The sequence below is a fragment of the Hyalella azteca genome, unplaced genomic scaffold (assembly GCF_000764305.2).
Source record: "Hyalella azteca isolate HAZT.00-mixed unplaced genomic scaffold, Hazt_2.0.2 contig10310, whole genome shotgun sequence".
In the NCBI taxonomy this organism is placed as follows: Eukaryota; Metazoa; Arthropoda; class Malacostraca; order Amphipoda; family Hyalellidae; genus Hyalella; species Hyalella azteca.
Window position 1 is genome coordinate 293,182 of NW_025940355.1, and position 17,603 is coordinate 310,784.

General features: G+C 35.9%; 1 protein-coding gene across 1 annotated transcript in view; it reads left to right on the forward strand.

The window, feature by feature from the left end:
- Positions 1 to 17,603, forward strand: part of LOC108679478 — a 72,048-nt gene that overhangs the window by 34,107 nt on the left and 20,338 nt on the right. The window contains exons 2-5 of the mRNA XM_047882376.1: positions 10,619 to 10,754; positions 10,890 to 11,809; positions 12,486 to 13,715; positions 15,016 to 15,167. Of these exons, the coding sequence (XP_047738332.1) occupies positions 10,619 to 10,754; positions 10,890 to 11,809; positions 12,486 to 13,715; positions 15,016 to 15,167 (2,438 nt within the window). The remainder of the gene's footprint in view (positions 1 to 10,618; positions 10,755 to 10,889; positions 11,810 to 12,485; positions 13,716 to 15,015; positions 15,168 to 17,603) is intronic.

Sequence of the window (17,603 nt, forward strand, 5' to 3'; positions counted from 1 at the left end):
ATTTATGTACATTCTATACTAAAAACAAACCCTGGAATACGAGAGACAATATACACAATTACGAAAACAAAGTAGCCTGCAACTGAAAATCGATAATTATTTCTTAAAAATTCTCGATCTCTTCAATAATTTTGAATAATTCACTGTCAAATAAATATACCATGTCAAAATTACATATAAATATACGCAAAAACTTGCATGTGCTACATTTGTGTACCTATTGTGAACGACTTGAAGTAAAAAACTACACAGACCGGCTTCAAAGATTTCGATACTAAAGCTCATAAAGCGCTTAGAATAACAAATAACCAAGTTTGGCGGAATTAATTTTTTCAACGACAAATTTATTCAAATATATTTACCCACTTGAACATTGTGAGGAGGCCCAGGATAAACGAGCAGTATCTATTACCTCGAAACTGTTAGCTTCGGCGTTAGTGAACTACATGGATAGTTTCTGTTGAAACGAATAATTAAACTTTGCATATGTCATTTGAGAAAAAATCGGATCGCGACGAACCATGATATAAAACAAGAATAAGGTTTCTAAGAATGTGAAAAACCACGATACTTTTTAAAGGCACGGGTTCTAAGAGTTCGGCGAACAACGACGATAAACAAGTGCATTCTTAATAAGATCGAATTTCATTACCAATCTTTCATAAAAAATCTCAGTATTGACCTACTCTTAATAGGGAATATTTTCATAATCACTCCTCCGAGTTCCCTCCCCTAAGCAATATTCGATGTCAGATATTCTGGAGAAGGATAACTGCTGCGCGTGCCCGCTGCGGCAGCTGTAGGACCGTTCAGTTCCCCTTCAACGTCGTTTATTAAATCGCATGTACGAGGCGCAGGTTTATTGAAATGCGTGCAATAGCCTCTGAGATTCTAAGAACAACTCAATTGTGAACGGATGCGATGCAAGTTATTTGCATAATATTTATTCAAATTGAAAATTTCATGGCTGTCCTCGAGATTGCCAACAGGCCACCAAATTTAAAGTTAATCATTTTTTACCACGGAGAAAATAATTCGATAGGTGCCTCAATTGAAACTTGAAATTCAACTGTTAGGGAACAGCATCAATTCAAACAAATCAGTAATTATCGTTTTAATCGTAACAATCTTTACATTGTGATTTAGAGCTTTCAGCACTTTAGGAGATGTAAGCATCTGTGATTTATTCATTCACTTTTCAGGGTAAAACTGGAGAAGACTACATGGCACAGTGCATTTGCAAATAACCGGTGTATGTAATACATGTGCGAAAAATCGGTGTCTTTTATACATACTAAATATGCAAGACAGTGCTCGAGTTGTAACAGACGTGGTCCCCCAGTAAAATATTTTATTAATTTTAAAGATTTTTCAATGTTTAAGTTTCAGTGATTTTGCCGCAAGACAAAGTAACTTTGGCTCATTTGTCCTTGTCAGCTATATGCCCAAATTATATCTTTACAATCTCTTCAACACAAAATTATTCAGCTGCATTTATACACAATTTAAAAAATTCCGATGCGAACTTTAGTTGCATCGGATTAAGTTTGCTGATCGCACCGTTAATAGGTTCTAATTAGCTTCATGTAGCTTGTAAATTCACGTATAGTTCAAGTTCTAAGCAGGTTCCAATTAAGGACAAAAGTATGGGAAGTATTACGCGTGGTCAGCACTGTAAGTTGCTGGCCCCCCCTGTTGTTAATCTGGCGCTGATTCAGCAGAAATCTCGCCTGCAAAGCAGCGCCTGATCACGTTCGTCTTCCAGCCTAATTTAATGAGGGTCCAAATATTAGTAGACGCTAGCCAATAATTTCCTCGGATCAATTCAAAATCGACCTTAGCTGCCGTAGGTGAGAAAATGTGGAATAAACTTTATTATATTTTTGTGAGTTATTATAAATACCCCATCTTTTTATGACTTTTTTGTTGTCTCTGTTATTTCCCGATTAGAGTCAAGTGATGGAACTATGCTTATAGGGACATTATTGTGCTATTTTGAGTGTTAAATTAAACCTGCGTTCGTTGATAATTTTCACGGGCATCACAACAAACGCTGGAACCAACTTACATTTATTTGAAATAAAATAAAGAAGGTAAACTTTAATTCATTGAACATCAGTAAACGGAGAAGTGTTGGATAATGGACATCTTAATGCAAAAATTATGTTTCAATATTGTGGTTTTGCTGATGTAAAAGAGTCCAAGGCAAATAGACCGTGGCCTAATGCCCTGCTATGATAAGCGGAGAAAGGCAGTCTCCAGGACCGAAGCGTAATCTTACATTAGTATTTATTCCAGTCAAGATTATTGTCATGATTCAGAATAGAACCTCTCCGAGATCACTGTTTATTCATGCAATTTTTGTAGATTTTCGCATCAACTTTTCTAAGCTTTCGAAATTAAGTAACATCGGACCAGGTATGACGTATCTCATATTAATTTATGCATTGTCATGTGTCAGGTCAAATGCTATATGATCATTAAATCTTCATGAAATTTATTCATCCGTCGTTTAATTTAGCGAATGATGCTTATAATTATAAAATGTAATTAACTGGGACCAGAAACTTATTTGAATATCGTACTTCAAATACCGATTCTGAGACCAGGTATCGAAACTACCTACTAGTTACAGTGAAACTTAATGTAGACTTGTCGACGAGTCGATACTTCACGGCAATCTGTGAGAGTCGAAACCTTTAAGCCAGATTGTCACACAAAGATTTGATGCTTCACAAACAAGTCCATGAAAATGATAACTCGGAACAGTATATTGAAGACTCCGTTCCTTTAAGGAGATGAAAGTTTACAATAAGAGAGCAATACTTTCAATTGCATAGGCAATTTCTGGGAAAAGCCAACACTTTTGCAAATTGCATAACCGCGTCCTCTTATGCGGTACTGAAATGCCCTTACAAGTACCATTACGAATCTACAACGAATTGAACGATTTGAAAGCGAATTCGAAGAAAAATTTATGTATAATTTTTCTTTGTTGCCTTCCAGTACATGCATTTCTTACTTTATATTATTATATAACAAAACAAATTCCTATATTATCAAGCCACTTAAATTTCCTACTAAAACTCTATATAGTAACTGATATAAATTTTAAGATTTTATTTGCCGAGGAATAATACTCAAAGGCTCCGTGATTATACATATTATTCAAACAATGAGCAAAAATAAAAGACGCGTCTCGTCTGTTTATTACTAATTACTCTGACACGTAGCCCGGTCATGGCACTCAGACAGCGACGCTTAATATTTAATTAGTCCTATATTCCAGAGAACTCCTGCTGGCGTTTGATTGCAGACATGCCTTAAGCAAATATATTGAAGCTTTTTAGAGCCTCTACATTTGAGTTAGCATGCACATTATTTTTGTCATCAAGTTGAACTTACATGATAAATCTTATTTTAGCCTCCTAAAGTTTAATTAGCTCAGTTCCTTCGGAATTTTATGTGCGCTCTGAGGAGCGCTTAGTAATTTTCATTCAGTTTGTATTCACTTTACAACCTGGCTCTAAGAAACGCATGTCACGTTAAATTCCAGTGAGGCTTGTTACGTTACTTTCTTCAATGTTTAGGAGGAGCAGAAGATGGCATCCCTGGGTGAGATGAAGGTTCTTTTGAAGCAACAAAGAGGCCTCTGAAAGTGTCACACCTGACTGGATTATTTCCTCTAAAACACGAGTTAGGGCCGTGACGCGCTTACGGGCTCATCTTCCAGCCCATAACTTTCCAGTGTTTTCACTGCAAAAAAATCGAGTTGCGACCGAACAACGCGGGCACAACACGAGGTTTTATGACTAGCTCTTGATGGTCAGGTGGTGAGGTAACATGTCCGTAAAACTCGTCCCGGATGCTCGCCGCTTCTCATGACGTTATCTATGATAATTGGCCATACGAGGTGCTTCTGCATTCATCCTATTTTGCTCTGAAAGAATTTTTTTCACGATGCTGTTACCCTGTCAAATAAATTTCATTTACTTTCGTTATACCTACGTATGGTTTCTTATGCCCGCAACCTGACATTACTTTGGATAAATTGGATAAAAGTGTGATTTTTTCGGGGAAAATATGAGGCAGCACTTGTGGCTCAACTGACGATTGATCGATTTAAATTATTACTTTTATTATTGGACAAAACGTTAGAAACAGAACAAATTGGTCTCAATTAAAAATTGGTTAACCAAATTCCCTCACAATTTGATTCACACATTCAGCTCGCATCAATTTCACAAATTTCACAAAAGACTGCAAAGTTATTGGCCTTCGTAATTAAATGTTTTCATTCTGTGACTTTTAATTTTGTTAAATTTCTAATTCAAACTTAATGCGAGAAGCGATTAAGGCTTCATCATTTACGTCTCATATTCTTAATAAATCTATTAGTACTTCATCAAATTATTGTGTGCCCGTGTACCTATTAAATCGGTAAATTATTTTTTAATTAAATTTAGAATCGTAACATAAGACAGGGCGCAGTTGAAATTTTTTTACTTGAACTGAAATTCTCATACTTAAATTCTCCTTATCTGAAAAAAGGTTTATCACTTGCCCGGACAAATTTTTATTGCAAGTACATGCATATAAGCTGTCAATCACATATATTCTATGGATGGCAGCTCAGATTCATTATTGACATAACTAGGCGGTATGAGATGCTGTTTCACCTGCATCGATATAGAGAATATTATAGCCATATAAAACCAATCGCTTCACCCGATGAAATGGAAGCACAATTTCATACCCAACTCCTGATAATGTAAAATCGTAATGCGGAGCTAAAGCTGCCGCGCTTCATCAGAAGTTGCATCGATGGCAGCCTGATTATCAAGGATCTATACACTGCACCAGAGCTAGACCCCGAAATTAAAGCCCATGTGTCAGTGTCGAGTTGATGATAAAGCAACCCGTAGTGTGAGCTTCGTTGTATTTGCTACATGAATTCTGACCAGGTTTTGATTTGGTGACGTCTGAGGCAACCGAAAACTTTTGTACGGTGGTTAGGAGTATGTGAAACAATGAATTTACCTTAGAACTTTGGTGAGAGAAAGTGAGTGAGGAAGAAACTCCTAAATTTAAAATTCGGTGGAGATTAATAAGTTCCGGAAGCTTCTGAAGTAAGCTGATCGCAAAGCAAGCTAAGAGCGCCAAGAGCTTTGATGTTCGCGTTCAAGTTAATAGTCTTCATCGGTTCGTAGAAACGAAGCGTCTGTAGCTCCGAAATTAGCATGCTGTGTTAAGAAAATCGGACATATTTTCGGAAACCATTATGATATCCAAATTAAATTACTGATAAATAGAGAACAACTTCTTCCTTCAAAAGGAAAGTTTAATGCTGTTGAACAGAAAGCACCGAATTACACCGGAATCAAATAACGAGTATTTCATTTCATTGATGAATGTACGATTCGTAAGCCCTGATAACCTCTTTCTTCGCTGTAAATATCTTAATATCATAAGACAAAAAAAAAAGAATAAAACTGAGAACTTTAAAATTATCATTCGAGATTGTATAGCAGTTGAGCGACATCACCAACTTTAGATTTAAGTTTAAAAAACGCTTATTATTTGGACCTTGCTCCATGTTGAAAATTTTGAAGAAGCAAGTTGGAAAAGAAAGAAATTTGGAAGGAATTTGATGCCCGACGGTAATTAGCTTAACTTGCAGACTTATCGCTGACCTCGAGATTACATTGCTACCTGCGGTGAGTTATTGGTAAACTAAACTTTTAGCGGTTGATTAACATCCAAAAGTTATGTGATGGCTGGAACTTCTCGGCACGAGTTAACTCAATCTGACACGTAAGATGAAATTATTTTGTCAAATTTTGACAGTAACTTCTAAACTTCTATCGTCCTGGAGGATTGAATACAAATTTTTTTATGCACATTTCCCACATTTCTTGGAAGACGATGCTTTTTTAGGAATAATGTAAAAATTAATTCGATAAATGCAACATTATAATTTGAAAGCCACTAGTTTCCCATTTATAAATCAATTGTCGGGTTCTGAAGACTTTAATAATAATCTTAATTAACAGCCATATAACCAACAAATAAATGAAGAATATGGGAATTTATGAGCAATCATTCATTATGCATCAATGGTTATTCAATATTCATGCCTGAATTATGAATGTTTATAATATTTACATGCAGACAGAAATAATGTTGATATTATCAACTGGAAAAATTAAGAATATAAGAAAAAACACTGATTTTGCACAACATTTCGTTTGAATTATTCTATTGATGCGCATGTGGGCGGTTGTAATATAATAAAACTTAAAAGTATATGAAAACATCAGAAAATTTTCAAAAGGTCGAGGCTGGGCTAATTAACTTGTCTTCATTAATCACACGCTTCATTTCTCACAGATCTTTAATGACTATATTATTTTCCGTAGATCGGCGCTTCAATAACATAAATCTCTAATAAAAAGGTCTGGAAATTCCGATCCTGCACGTCAATATTCGAAATTTAATTCTCGGTTCAGGAAGTGAGAGTATTTTTTAAATGCACGTGTCAGAGAGTTAATCTTGAATGCAACAGTTTTTCAGAATAATTGAATAGGAGTCGTTATTGCAGGGTTTTGATTCAATTTAGATGTATCTTACTGTGTTTTGAAGTCATTTTTCTTTTTTTTTTGGTTAATTAATTGCAAATCAGTTTCTATATTCTACTCAAATGATTATTCGAAGTTTTGCATCGAAACTATTAAACTTTTTTAAGTTATTTAAATGAAATTGGAGACAATTTTCAAATAATTTTCATGGAGAAAGCTAACTATGCATTGAGCATTCTCCTTATTGACTTGAATTTTCCCTGAGATAATAATTCGTTTGATTAAACTTTGGAGGTACATGGGTGAAAATAAATAATAATTTCACTTTCTTTGGGATTTCCAGTAAAATTTGTCTTTGTTTTGTAAATTTCCTCTGTCCCTTTATTTAATTGAGGAATATTTTCGTTTTACATTAAATTATTTCTTCCAAGTCTTTGTTCTATTGGTAAATACTTAGCCTCTTTAATAACAGTACGCTGCGTGTTCCAAATTCTCGAGTCACGTTGATGGCCTAAGTAATAGCTTAACCTAAGTTTTTATAACAAACAATGAACTGAGGATAATACCGTAGTTAATGTTGAGCAAATAAGCAGGGATCCTGAAACCTAGGTGAACAATTTCTGGGATTCCGGTCCAGGAGGAGAATTTGTTATCGTTTCTGTTCTCTGCAACCTAAGAACTACGAGGGACTCCAGCTAATATTTTTATTTTCCATCCGCCAGCATCAGAATAATCACCAATAATCCGCCACCAGCACAGTAATCACCAATCAACTGTCAGCAGCACAGCAATCACTATCAACGACACCGAATTTCTTTCTTGGCGACACCGATCCGCGTCGGTAATGCAGAAGCGGAAACTCCCCGAGACTAATTTGCAGACCAATAATTTATAAGAATAGAAAAAGATGAGTTGATGAAAAATTTCTTCACTTTAAACGTTCTCAAGAAATATATCGTGAATTTACTAGGCATTGCCTTTGCTATTAAATTCTTGTTTGGGTAGTGTGGTATTCAAGTAAACTTGTTACACGAGTAAATATCGTGGTGGCGTGCTAGAAAGATCTGCTGGCAATAGCGGAGTTAAAATATTATGGAATGAACGCACTAATTAATCGGAACACATCTGCCAGTTATAATCGATCAGAATAATTATTTAAGGAAATAAATAATTCAATAAGAAATCAACTTAATTGCCGAGTATATTCTTTATACCACTTGCATTCTCAGATAAAAATACTTGTTGATGGTATTTGATGCATCATCAGCTCATCATTAAAATTAAGAATTTGATTGTTTTTATCGTTTCTAATCATGCCTTGTACGTTGATGCTTATCAAACAGCGTATTATAAGCGTATTGTAACAAAGACATTTATAGTTTAAAGCACATATAGAGCGCATGTAGAATTTATGGCAGCGGTCAAATCAAATAGAATCTTTCTCAAATCAAAAGCTAGAGACTCCACGTGCGCCGACTGCAACAAAGTTTTAACATCTTCGTTACTGTAGTTAAAAAAACAAAGGGAGGAAGGGAAGAGTTCAGACGGCTTTGTGCGTAAGGCAGCAATACCGAAAAAAATACGCCAGAGAAACTTTAGTGAAGATACGAAAATATTGAACAACGAACAGTTGCAACCAGCGTCTCTGTGAACACTACGAGCACAACCGCTATCGTTTCTGAAGTTATATTTGTATTTTTATTATATGTCAATAACATAAAAAGCGAGATAGTGTTATATGGTTATTCTGTAGTTATACGCTGAGTTAACGTGATATACTCATGCGTTGGAAAATTACAGCTTGGAAGACGAAATCTTTTGTTTTTTGCCAGTCATGTTAAATGAAAAATTGAAAAAATGCAGGTATAAAAAATTTAACTCAGTCCTCACTGCAGTGACAGAGAGCGCCTTTTCTCGTCGACGAAAACTTGAAGTCGCGGACAGACGGACGAACATGACGAGCACAATAGGGCATTTTTTTCATAAACCAGAAAATGCGCTAAAAAGACCGATTAATTTGTAACTGTTATTAGAACTCGGGGTTGAAATTTGAAACATCGACTAATATTCCATAAATTTTTGGACAAAAGTGAAGTTTATCTGCAACCGTAAACCCTTAACTTTAAATTACCGTAACAATATAATTATTTAAGCTCAGAGTGCACGACTTGAAAACGCCGTGCTTACATTCACTGTTCTTACACGCGAAAGTCAAGCCAGAAACAAAAGCATTGTTATTCACCAAAGTAAACAGAGTTATCAATGTCAGCTTATCATCACATCGTCATGACCGTCGAGATCAATAAGTGCTGCAAGCACTATCCTGGTCAGTCAAGGTGGCATGCACGTAACAGTACATATGTTGTATGCAGTTAAGTTCATTATATTAGGTTTATTGGAGTTCGTTATAGGTTCTACATAAAATTTTTTTGTTTACAGTATAGTTAACACATCATGTAATCGTTGCCAATGTGTAATCTCTCCGGGTTGATGATTACACTCCAGGTGTTTCATATATTTTAATTTCATTCTCTGTTCTCGAATTGTTACTCGACATCCAGGCATTTACAGCGGAGTGTGGATTTCCCGATCCGTATTTTGCAAATTTTTTAAAACTTTCGGCAAATCAGCTCCCCGCAGGAATATTGATTGCCACTCATTTTATTGCAGCAAAAAGCAATCCATTTGCTGGGTCGCTTCCGTGTTTCAAATTTACGAAGTAGTCGCGCATTTCAATGGTGCCCTCCAATCGCAATGAACCTTTGAGGTGGCAACTGAAAGACCGATTACTGGCCGACAATTGCAGGTCATTGATTGGCAATAATTTTCAAACAGGACATTTGGACGCTTCGCTGCTCTTATTATCTGCAACATTCTTTTCCTGGATAGAGCTATGAGAAAATTAAAAGCTGTGTAATAAATAATTATGTCTATGCAGACTGATTTTTAAACCATGAAGTTAACTGAGGTCCGAAAGTTCTCTTTTAGTGTGCATGATTTAGAAAGAGATTTGTGCTTTAAAAATATATACTTGAAAATACATAATCAATGTTTCAAGAAAAAATTCCTTAGCTTCTTTGGCGTGTTAAACTTGTTATTCTAAAATACATAATAGTTGCTATGCAAATAGCAAATCTCAAATTCATACATGACACTGTAGCTTTTAATAACATTTTACAGTAATCTAGTAAAAATGTTTTCTGTATCTGCAAAATGTCGCATGTATTTGAAAAAAATAATACTCAAAATCTGGATATCTTGTCGTCTGAAATTTAAAGTTCTTTAAACAGCGAAGGTGATGAATTTCATCAAATACATTTTGTAAAATACTTCAAATTAGAACTATCTTCAACAAAATTAAGCCTGAGAATCATTGCCTAACAAGTTGCCCAACTTAGTTACATTATCAATTAATACACCATTCTTATTTGTGTATGCTCCTATGTTCTCTTTAACTAGAAAGTTTCATTTAAAAAATTATCTTCGTTTCCGGATTTTCTTTCTGATTGGCATTATTTATAAGCTTACATTAAGGTTCTATTAAAAGCCGTAAATATATTGAAAGACAAGCTGTTTTTGCGAATAATTGACCTCTTAATGTTCAAAATTACACACTCAGACTAATTAATTGGTCATGTGTCAGAAAAGCGATACACATTTTTACCACCTGTACAAGCAAAGAGTGAATGCAGCTCGTCTATTTTTCCGGGACAAACTGGGTCAGGATAACCCACATAAGGAGCAGAGGGTCCTCGGTATTTGTACTAAGTTTAACTCATATCTTCAGCTGAGTGCATAGATTTTTATGGCAACTGTACAGAATATGGCTCTTTGTTCGGAGGACTGTTTGGAATGAAAACTCGGAGATGATTGTATTGGTTTAAAATTGGTGAACAATCTAGGGCGAGTTCTGATTAGAGGCTGAGTTTTGCCTAAGCTCGTCCACTCTGGTTCTACCTAACAGGCCCAAATATTATGATGTGCATGGGAGAAGTATGCTCCGTAAAAAATTTCTTACAGCAACAATTTTACTTTGCCAGGCCTGAGCCCAAGAATTGTGTACACAAAAGAAGGAGGCGAAGTGGTGCTACCATGCGGCGGTGGTTTGAGGATCTCCGGCGACCAACCTACCTTGCTGCTGTGGTACCGACACAGCTACACCGAACCCGTTTACAGGTCAATGATATGAAAACCACAGAATTAATGTAGGAATGTAAGTGCAATCACCCATAACAATCCATTGAGTTAATTCTATCATAACATCTGGGTATCAGTTTGATAATACATATTTTCTGATTTTTTTGCCTGCAGTTACGACACTCGTGACGGCTCTTGGCTGGACGGCGAGCACTGGAAAGATTCCGACATTTTGGGACCAAGAGCCAAATTTTTGGTCTTTCCTCAACCCGGCCTCGTCACCACTGCGGCTCCAGTCCCCAAAAGACGAAGAAAAAAAGAAACAATTCGAAATTCTGAGCTAGAGCTGAGTTACCAGAAATCGGTATCTGGAAAGAAAGTTTTCGGTGATAATAGAAGTATCAATAACGCATCGAGTGTTTACAAGGGAAATCTTGGGCGTCTGAAAGGCGCGAATGTTGAAGGGCAAGGCGATACAAGTAAATTCATTGCAGAAGAAATTGGCTACGACGATGACTTTGCAAATACTTCAAAACACAGCAAAACTTTTCCAGCAAATCGAAAAAATGTTCGCGAAGGCCTAAATTTGCCTGAGAAGGCAAATACAACACTTCCTCCATTCCATACTCTCTTCCAGTTAAATGCACATCGAAGAATCGCGCACATTCGTCATTTACCGCACATGTTAAGCTTCGTATCTCAATCCGGTGATTACCACAAACCTAAACAAGCATTAAATTTCAGCCAAACTCCACCACAGACCAACATTACCTCGATGGTCGGAAATACGCAACCTCGTTCGAACAGTGTTTCGGGTCCCTCAAAAAGAAGATCGGGAAAGAGAAAAAGTAGATCGGACTTGGATTCTCACTCCATTGAAAATCGAATGGGGCATTCGATTACGAGGGACAAAAATTTCATATTGGAAGGGATGGTGGCCGAGATCCAGGGAAATGAAGTGTATGACAATAGCAACATTTTGGGGGCGCTGGTTTTATCTGACGTACGATCTGCAGATCATGGAGCATTCACATGCAGGGTTGAATATCGTAGAGCACCTACTTCCTACAGCACAGTACAACTTTACGTCGTTCGTGAGTATTCCAAATACGAGTGCATTGAATAACTATTGTGCATATAATATATTGCACTCACCAATACATTGGTGTGTATAAATCAGCACGGTGATTTAGGGATTGAAAATATGTAATATAGCATGTTCTTAAGTCTCGAAAAATTCCAAATAGAATGAAGTTCAAAAATGCTATTGGCGATTAGTTTCGGAATAAGGACTTGATTGATTCATTATGTTTTGATTGTTTTTTAAACTCCGGAATCGATGATGCTTCCTGCTTAATAACAAACAAATATTTTTATGACAACCCACTATTTTTCATTTATCAATAGCATGGTTGTTCTTTTGAAAAAAACATTAGGAGCATCAAAATTGGAGAAATGATTGATTGGGCTAGATTTTGCCTTATCAACACCGTCATCATAACTGCTGTTACTATTAATATTACCATTAATCTCACTATTACTATTACCATTACTATTACTATTACTATTACTATTACTATTACTATTACTATTACTATTACTATTACTATTACCATTGCTATTACCATTACTATTAATATTACTATTACTATTACTATTACTATTACCATTACTCTCACTATTACTATTACTATTACTATTACTATTACTATTACTATTACTATTACTACTACCATTACCATTACCATTACTAACTTCATCATTGTATAGTGCCACCAGAAACGCCATCCCTGCTCTGGAGAGGCCAAGAAGTGAGCTCAGGGATCTTAGGTCCTGTGAAGGAAGGATCCTACGTACACGTTACGTGTCAGGCGACAGGCGGGCGACCGACCCCTTCCATATCTTGGTGGCGAGCAGGCAAACAGCTGCAGGCGAATGCCGGCGACTTCAGCGAAGGCGAGAAAGTTTCTGTCGCGCCTGGAAATGCTTCGCGTCTCAATAGGAACTCTGATAAATCTGAAGTAGGAGAAGTGGCGTTGAACGATGAAGCGTTTACCGGGAACAGTGATATGTATGGACATAATATAGGAGGACTTCACATGATCTCTGTGAAGAACTTTGAGAAATGTCTTGATTTTTTTCATGATGCTGGTGATAGTGAACCAGATGAACATTATAACATCAGGTTCCTTAACAGCGTTGATGAAGACCGCGAGCGCCTGGACGATAGAAATGAGATGGCCCAAACTAAAAAAGTTGGTGGTAAAATGGTGCGGTCTGCCACAAAAAGTCTAGATTCTAAGGAAAGAAATTATTATGCAAGCAAAAAACCACTTCATCATCAGAAAAGACAAGCAAGTTTTTTGCATTTGAATAAAGATGAGCGATCGGAAAAAGAGTTAGGTAAAATACAGGATGATACAAACTTAAGAAATATAGAGGATCCACATACCAGATATAATAACTTCGAAATTAATACAGCAACTACTAAGAGAGACACTGGAAACTCTACTGTTAAAAAACCGAATGAATTCATGGAAATTGATGGTGAAAGAACTCTGAGTGGGAGGAGTAAGAAATATTCTCAAACAAAGAGGGTTTTACGCTCACTCGATAAACGCTATCCAACGAACCAGAACAAAGTAAAGAGAAATGATATTTCTCAAGTCCATATCGCTTCTCATTTTATTAATAACCCTTTTACTGAACGAACTTTCAGCTCAAAACATCAACTAACCTCAAATCCGACTCCATCTCATTCACAAACGAATATTTCAGTGAAATCAAATGTCTCCGCTTTCGCTCATAAGAAATTCTTCCAAAATGAAACCGAGGCTCTAGATGAAAACAAGAAGAGGGGCGGCGCCAGCAGCACCATAACGCTGGTCGCCCACCGCGCCATGCTGAACGTGCCGGTGATCTGCCAAGCGTCTACACCGTCCCCTGTACAGGCCGTCACGGTCCCTAGCCGCACCACGGCCGTCGTGCTCAACATCACGCGTGAGTCTTACGAATTGTTTAGCTGAGACAAATAGTTAATGAATATAATATAATATAATATAATATAATATAATATAATATAATATAATATAGATACCCAGTTTGGGTATCGATTAAATGTTTTTTGATGTATTATTTGTTTGTTGATGGGTTATATTGTGTGTAGACGTAAAAATTTTGCTGAATACTGACACTATATAAACATTATTTTTCGCTTTCAGTTAAGATTTTGTGTGGACTTGAATAATTTTTTGTGAGAGGGTCGATAGCGGACGCCGCTCCTGAATTTGATTTAAAAATCATAAAGGGATTAGCGAATGCCATCTACTCAACGCATTGAATGTGAATGAGAAAAAAAAGATGAAAAAGAAATTGAGTTTCATTGAACACTGTCAATGTGGATACCGATTGCAATGAATCATTCTATGAAAATTGCGGGAATTTTTCCCACATGCTGTCAGTAAAGTATTGATATCTGAACTCATCCTGTGACCTACAAAAATTCTATTAAAAGGGCATTCAAGCATAGAATTGTAGAAAGTATATTATTTAGAATTTTTCGTGTAGTAAGAAAATAAAATCTCTCCTCATTGCGTCAGTCCACAACCAATATTGCTTGGCATACCTACTTGAAAAAATTGGCGGCTGACTCCATATTTGCGGCGCACAATCCTGCTTCGGTTTTAGCAGAGGCTCGATTTAAGACAGCAATGGATATTTGCGTAGATTTTGATCGTAGAATTTTTGTAAGTGTTATTGGTGTGCATTTAATACAAATTTGATTAACCGTTAACATATCGAACAGAATTTGTGGTTGGAGTCACTTTTAATCATTAATGGTACACCCTAGAGTGAACTTTGATTGTAAGTCTACCGTATATCATTTTATAACAAATGTTTTCAAACAAACAAGCCATGCCCAGCTATGTCCGAGAGACAATTGCGAAACTTTATCTTAAAAATATGCGTAATAAATGGAAACTCTCTAAAACTCCTAAGTTAATTTCTGAATCCAAATTATGTTAAACGCCAGAATTTGGCGCCTGACGCCAGAATTTGGCACCTGCGTTCATAAACATACGAAGAATGTTTATGAACTTATATATCACGTTCATTTCTATGAAAATAAAAAGCGCTTGCTTATCGCTTAGATACCGCTTACAAAACCTTAATTAACCATTTATACGATTGTGTCATGCCTCAAAACAACACCTCCTCTACCGATACGGAAGATTGTAATTATGAAAAAAATTCGTGTAAATTCATTCATGGTCTCTAAAAATTCTGCGCATGTCATCAGTGCCTCCCGTGAGAATTTGGCTTCACGAAATTCCGAATCCAGTCCTTGAGGGAACCGAGGTGGTGGTGCGCTGCACGGCTGAGGGCTCCCACCCACCAGCGCTGTTGACCCTGCGCTGGAGAGGGAAAAGACTCACCAGGATCACCCGAACTGTGAGTAGTAATGCTTCTGCTCCGACATTAATTGAAAAGACTCACCAGGATCACCCGAACTGTGAGTAGTAATGCTTCTGTAACGACATTAATTAAAAAGACTCACCAGGATCACCCGAACTGTGAGTAGTAATGCTTCTGTTCCTACATTAATTGGAAAGACTAACAAGCATCAACCAAACGGTATGTAGTAATGTTACATTTCATCTTTTTTTATCAAAAGCCTCAGCGGAATAACGCAAAATGTAGTAAATTATTTAACAATATAGTAACAATTATAACCGTAAATTATAGTTACTATGATAATCATTATAATTAGTGAGTAATAGTATGTCAACATTAAACAGTGAAATAACAATTTAAACGATTTCTCCCTACCTAAATATGTATGAGTAATAATAACTCAGTTCTGAGGACTTACTGGGACAATGCCATCTGAGAGTAGCACTGTTTTCAACGAGATAACAAATCTACAGGCTTCCTGGGATGATCAGAGTTGTTTATATTTATATGTTCCAAGTGCAAAGGCAATTCAACAAATCTTTCATGCAGTTTAAATTGAAAATTTTGATGGATTTTGACCGGAGATCATCATATCATTTAATTTTAATTTAAATGCAAAATACAATGGTTATCATTTTTTTCTTTGATTTTTAAGTGATTTTGGTTGATTTTTGATATCTTAGTTATCTCAAGATATGAGGGTTGATTGAGTAACATGTGAAATTTTCACTATCACAATTTCCACCGGATAAATCAGAAATATGTTCTATGCGTAATCCACTAAATATGGAGTGTCTTATCGTCGAAAAAGAATCGGTAAGTAAATTCGCCAAATGAAATTCAAACTATATTAATTAATTCTCATTCCGTTAATTTCATCTATTACAGTAAGTTATTTAATAATCGACTATCTCACACGTTAATTCTTATTTTCCGAAAGTAAAAGAGCCCAATGACGTCTTTTGAAAAATCGTATATTTTTTCGTATTTTTTTGGGTTCATTGAGCAAAACAAGCATGTCCTGTCGACGTTTTCTATTCAGTCGTCATCTAATTAAAATCGAGATGATCCAGCTTTATGGCTTATCTTATCCAAGAGTTTCATTGTATGACTTCTTCATAATTAAAACCTCGAAATTTTTCCCAAGTTCTAATGAAACCAGAAAGCGACCAGTGTAAATAGCCTCGGGGAGCCTCGGGAGACCGCCTCTGCATTAATGAGCTACGCACTACCTATGTTGCTTTATGCATGGAATAAGAATGGCTGCTGCTTGTGGTGTGGCAATATTAACTCTTTTGTTGTTTCACTGTGAATCTGATTGAAATTAACATGTGCAACTCAACAAAGAAGTTTGAAAAATTTACTTTTTTGTGTTTATGAACATGAAAAAATCGAATAAACCATTTGAACAAAATTAAAATTACTTCTGAGAAAAATAAAATTTTTTTCATTTTTTAAACCGGTAAAATTGCCTATAATTTGAATATTTGATCTGGTGGAAATGATGTATTAGTTGATGGAAAAGATGTGTCGTATTACATTGTGAAGAGGAAAAATAAATTCTCAAGTTCCACTTCCGATAAATTTTGCAAAATATCATATCTTGCAAGCAAAAGATGGAAGATTAAATCGTATCATTTTTTTTACTGGAAACCAAAGATATACCACTTAACAGGAACAAAGTGAAATATAGTCACTTTAGAAATGCAATTGATTTTAATTGAACATGTTTAACTCATGCAGCATGCAATGCTCCAAGGAGTGCAGTAGTTCGTCAAGTATCGAATGGTAAAATCTTGCTATCAAAGAGTATGATGAATAAAACTGAGTGAATATAGAATAATAATATTTCAAGCAACCTAACTTCAAGTGCAAAACCAAAAATACAAATACCGTACGTTTACTTGAGGGCGACTTTAAACGTGAATCTATCTAAATCTGAGTTTCATAGCTTTCTGGGAAAGCAAACATAACACAAATCCAGCACGGATTACACAAGAAAAGAATAATAAAATAGAGAATATTCACGATCGCTTAAAACACCACTGAACAAAACGGGTCAGACAAACACAGAAGTAAACACAACTAATTGACCTCGATCTGTGGTGGAATCACAAATCAGAATGACATTGTATAACGCATTCCTACTCGAGGTCACGTCTCTGTGACTAAATATCTAAATGAGAAATACTGATCTTATATTTAATCAAACATTTGATCCCCTAACATCGCATATACTCATAAGTTTCTTGGTGTATACTTTGATTTTTACTGATATTGTTCTTCTTTTCTAGTGAACTTCTTGCTATTTTTTTCTATTGAAAAGCAATTTTCTGTTATTCTTCTATTTCTTTTCTATTGAACGAGGGAGACGGTCTCCGAATGTTTCAATCGGAGTTTCGAACGTTTCAATATAATAAATCCGCCGGGCAT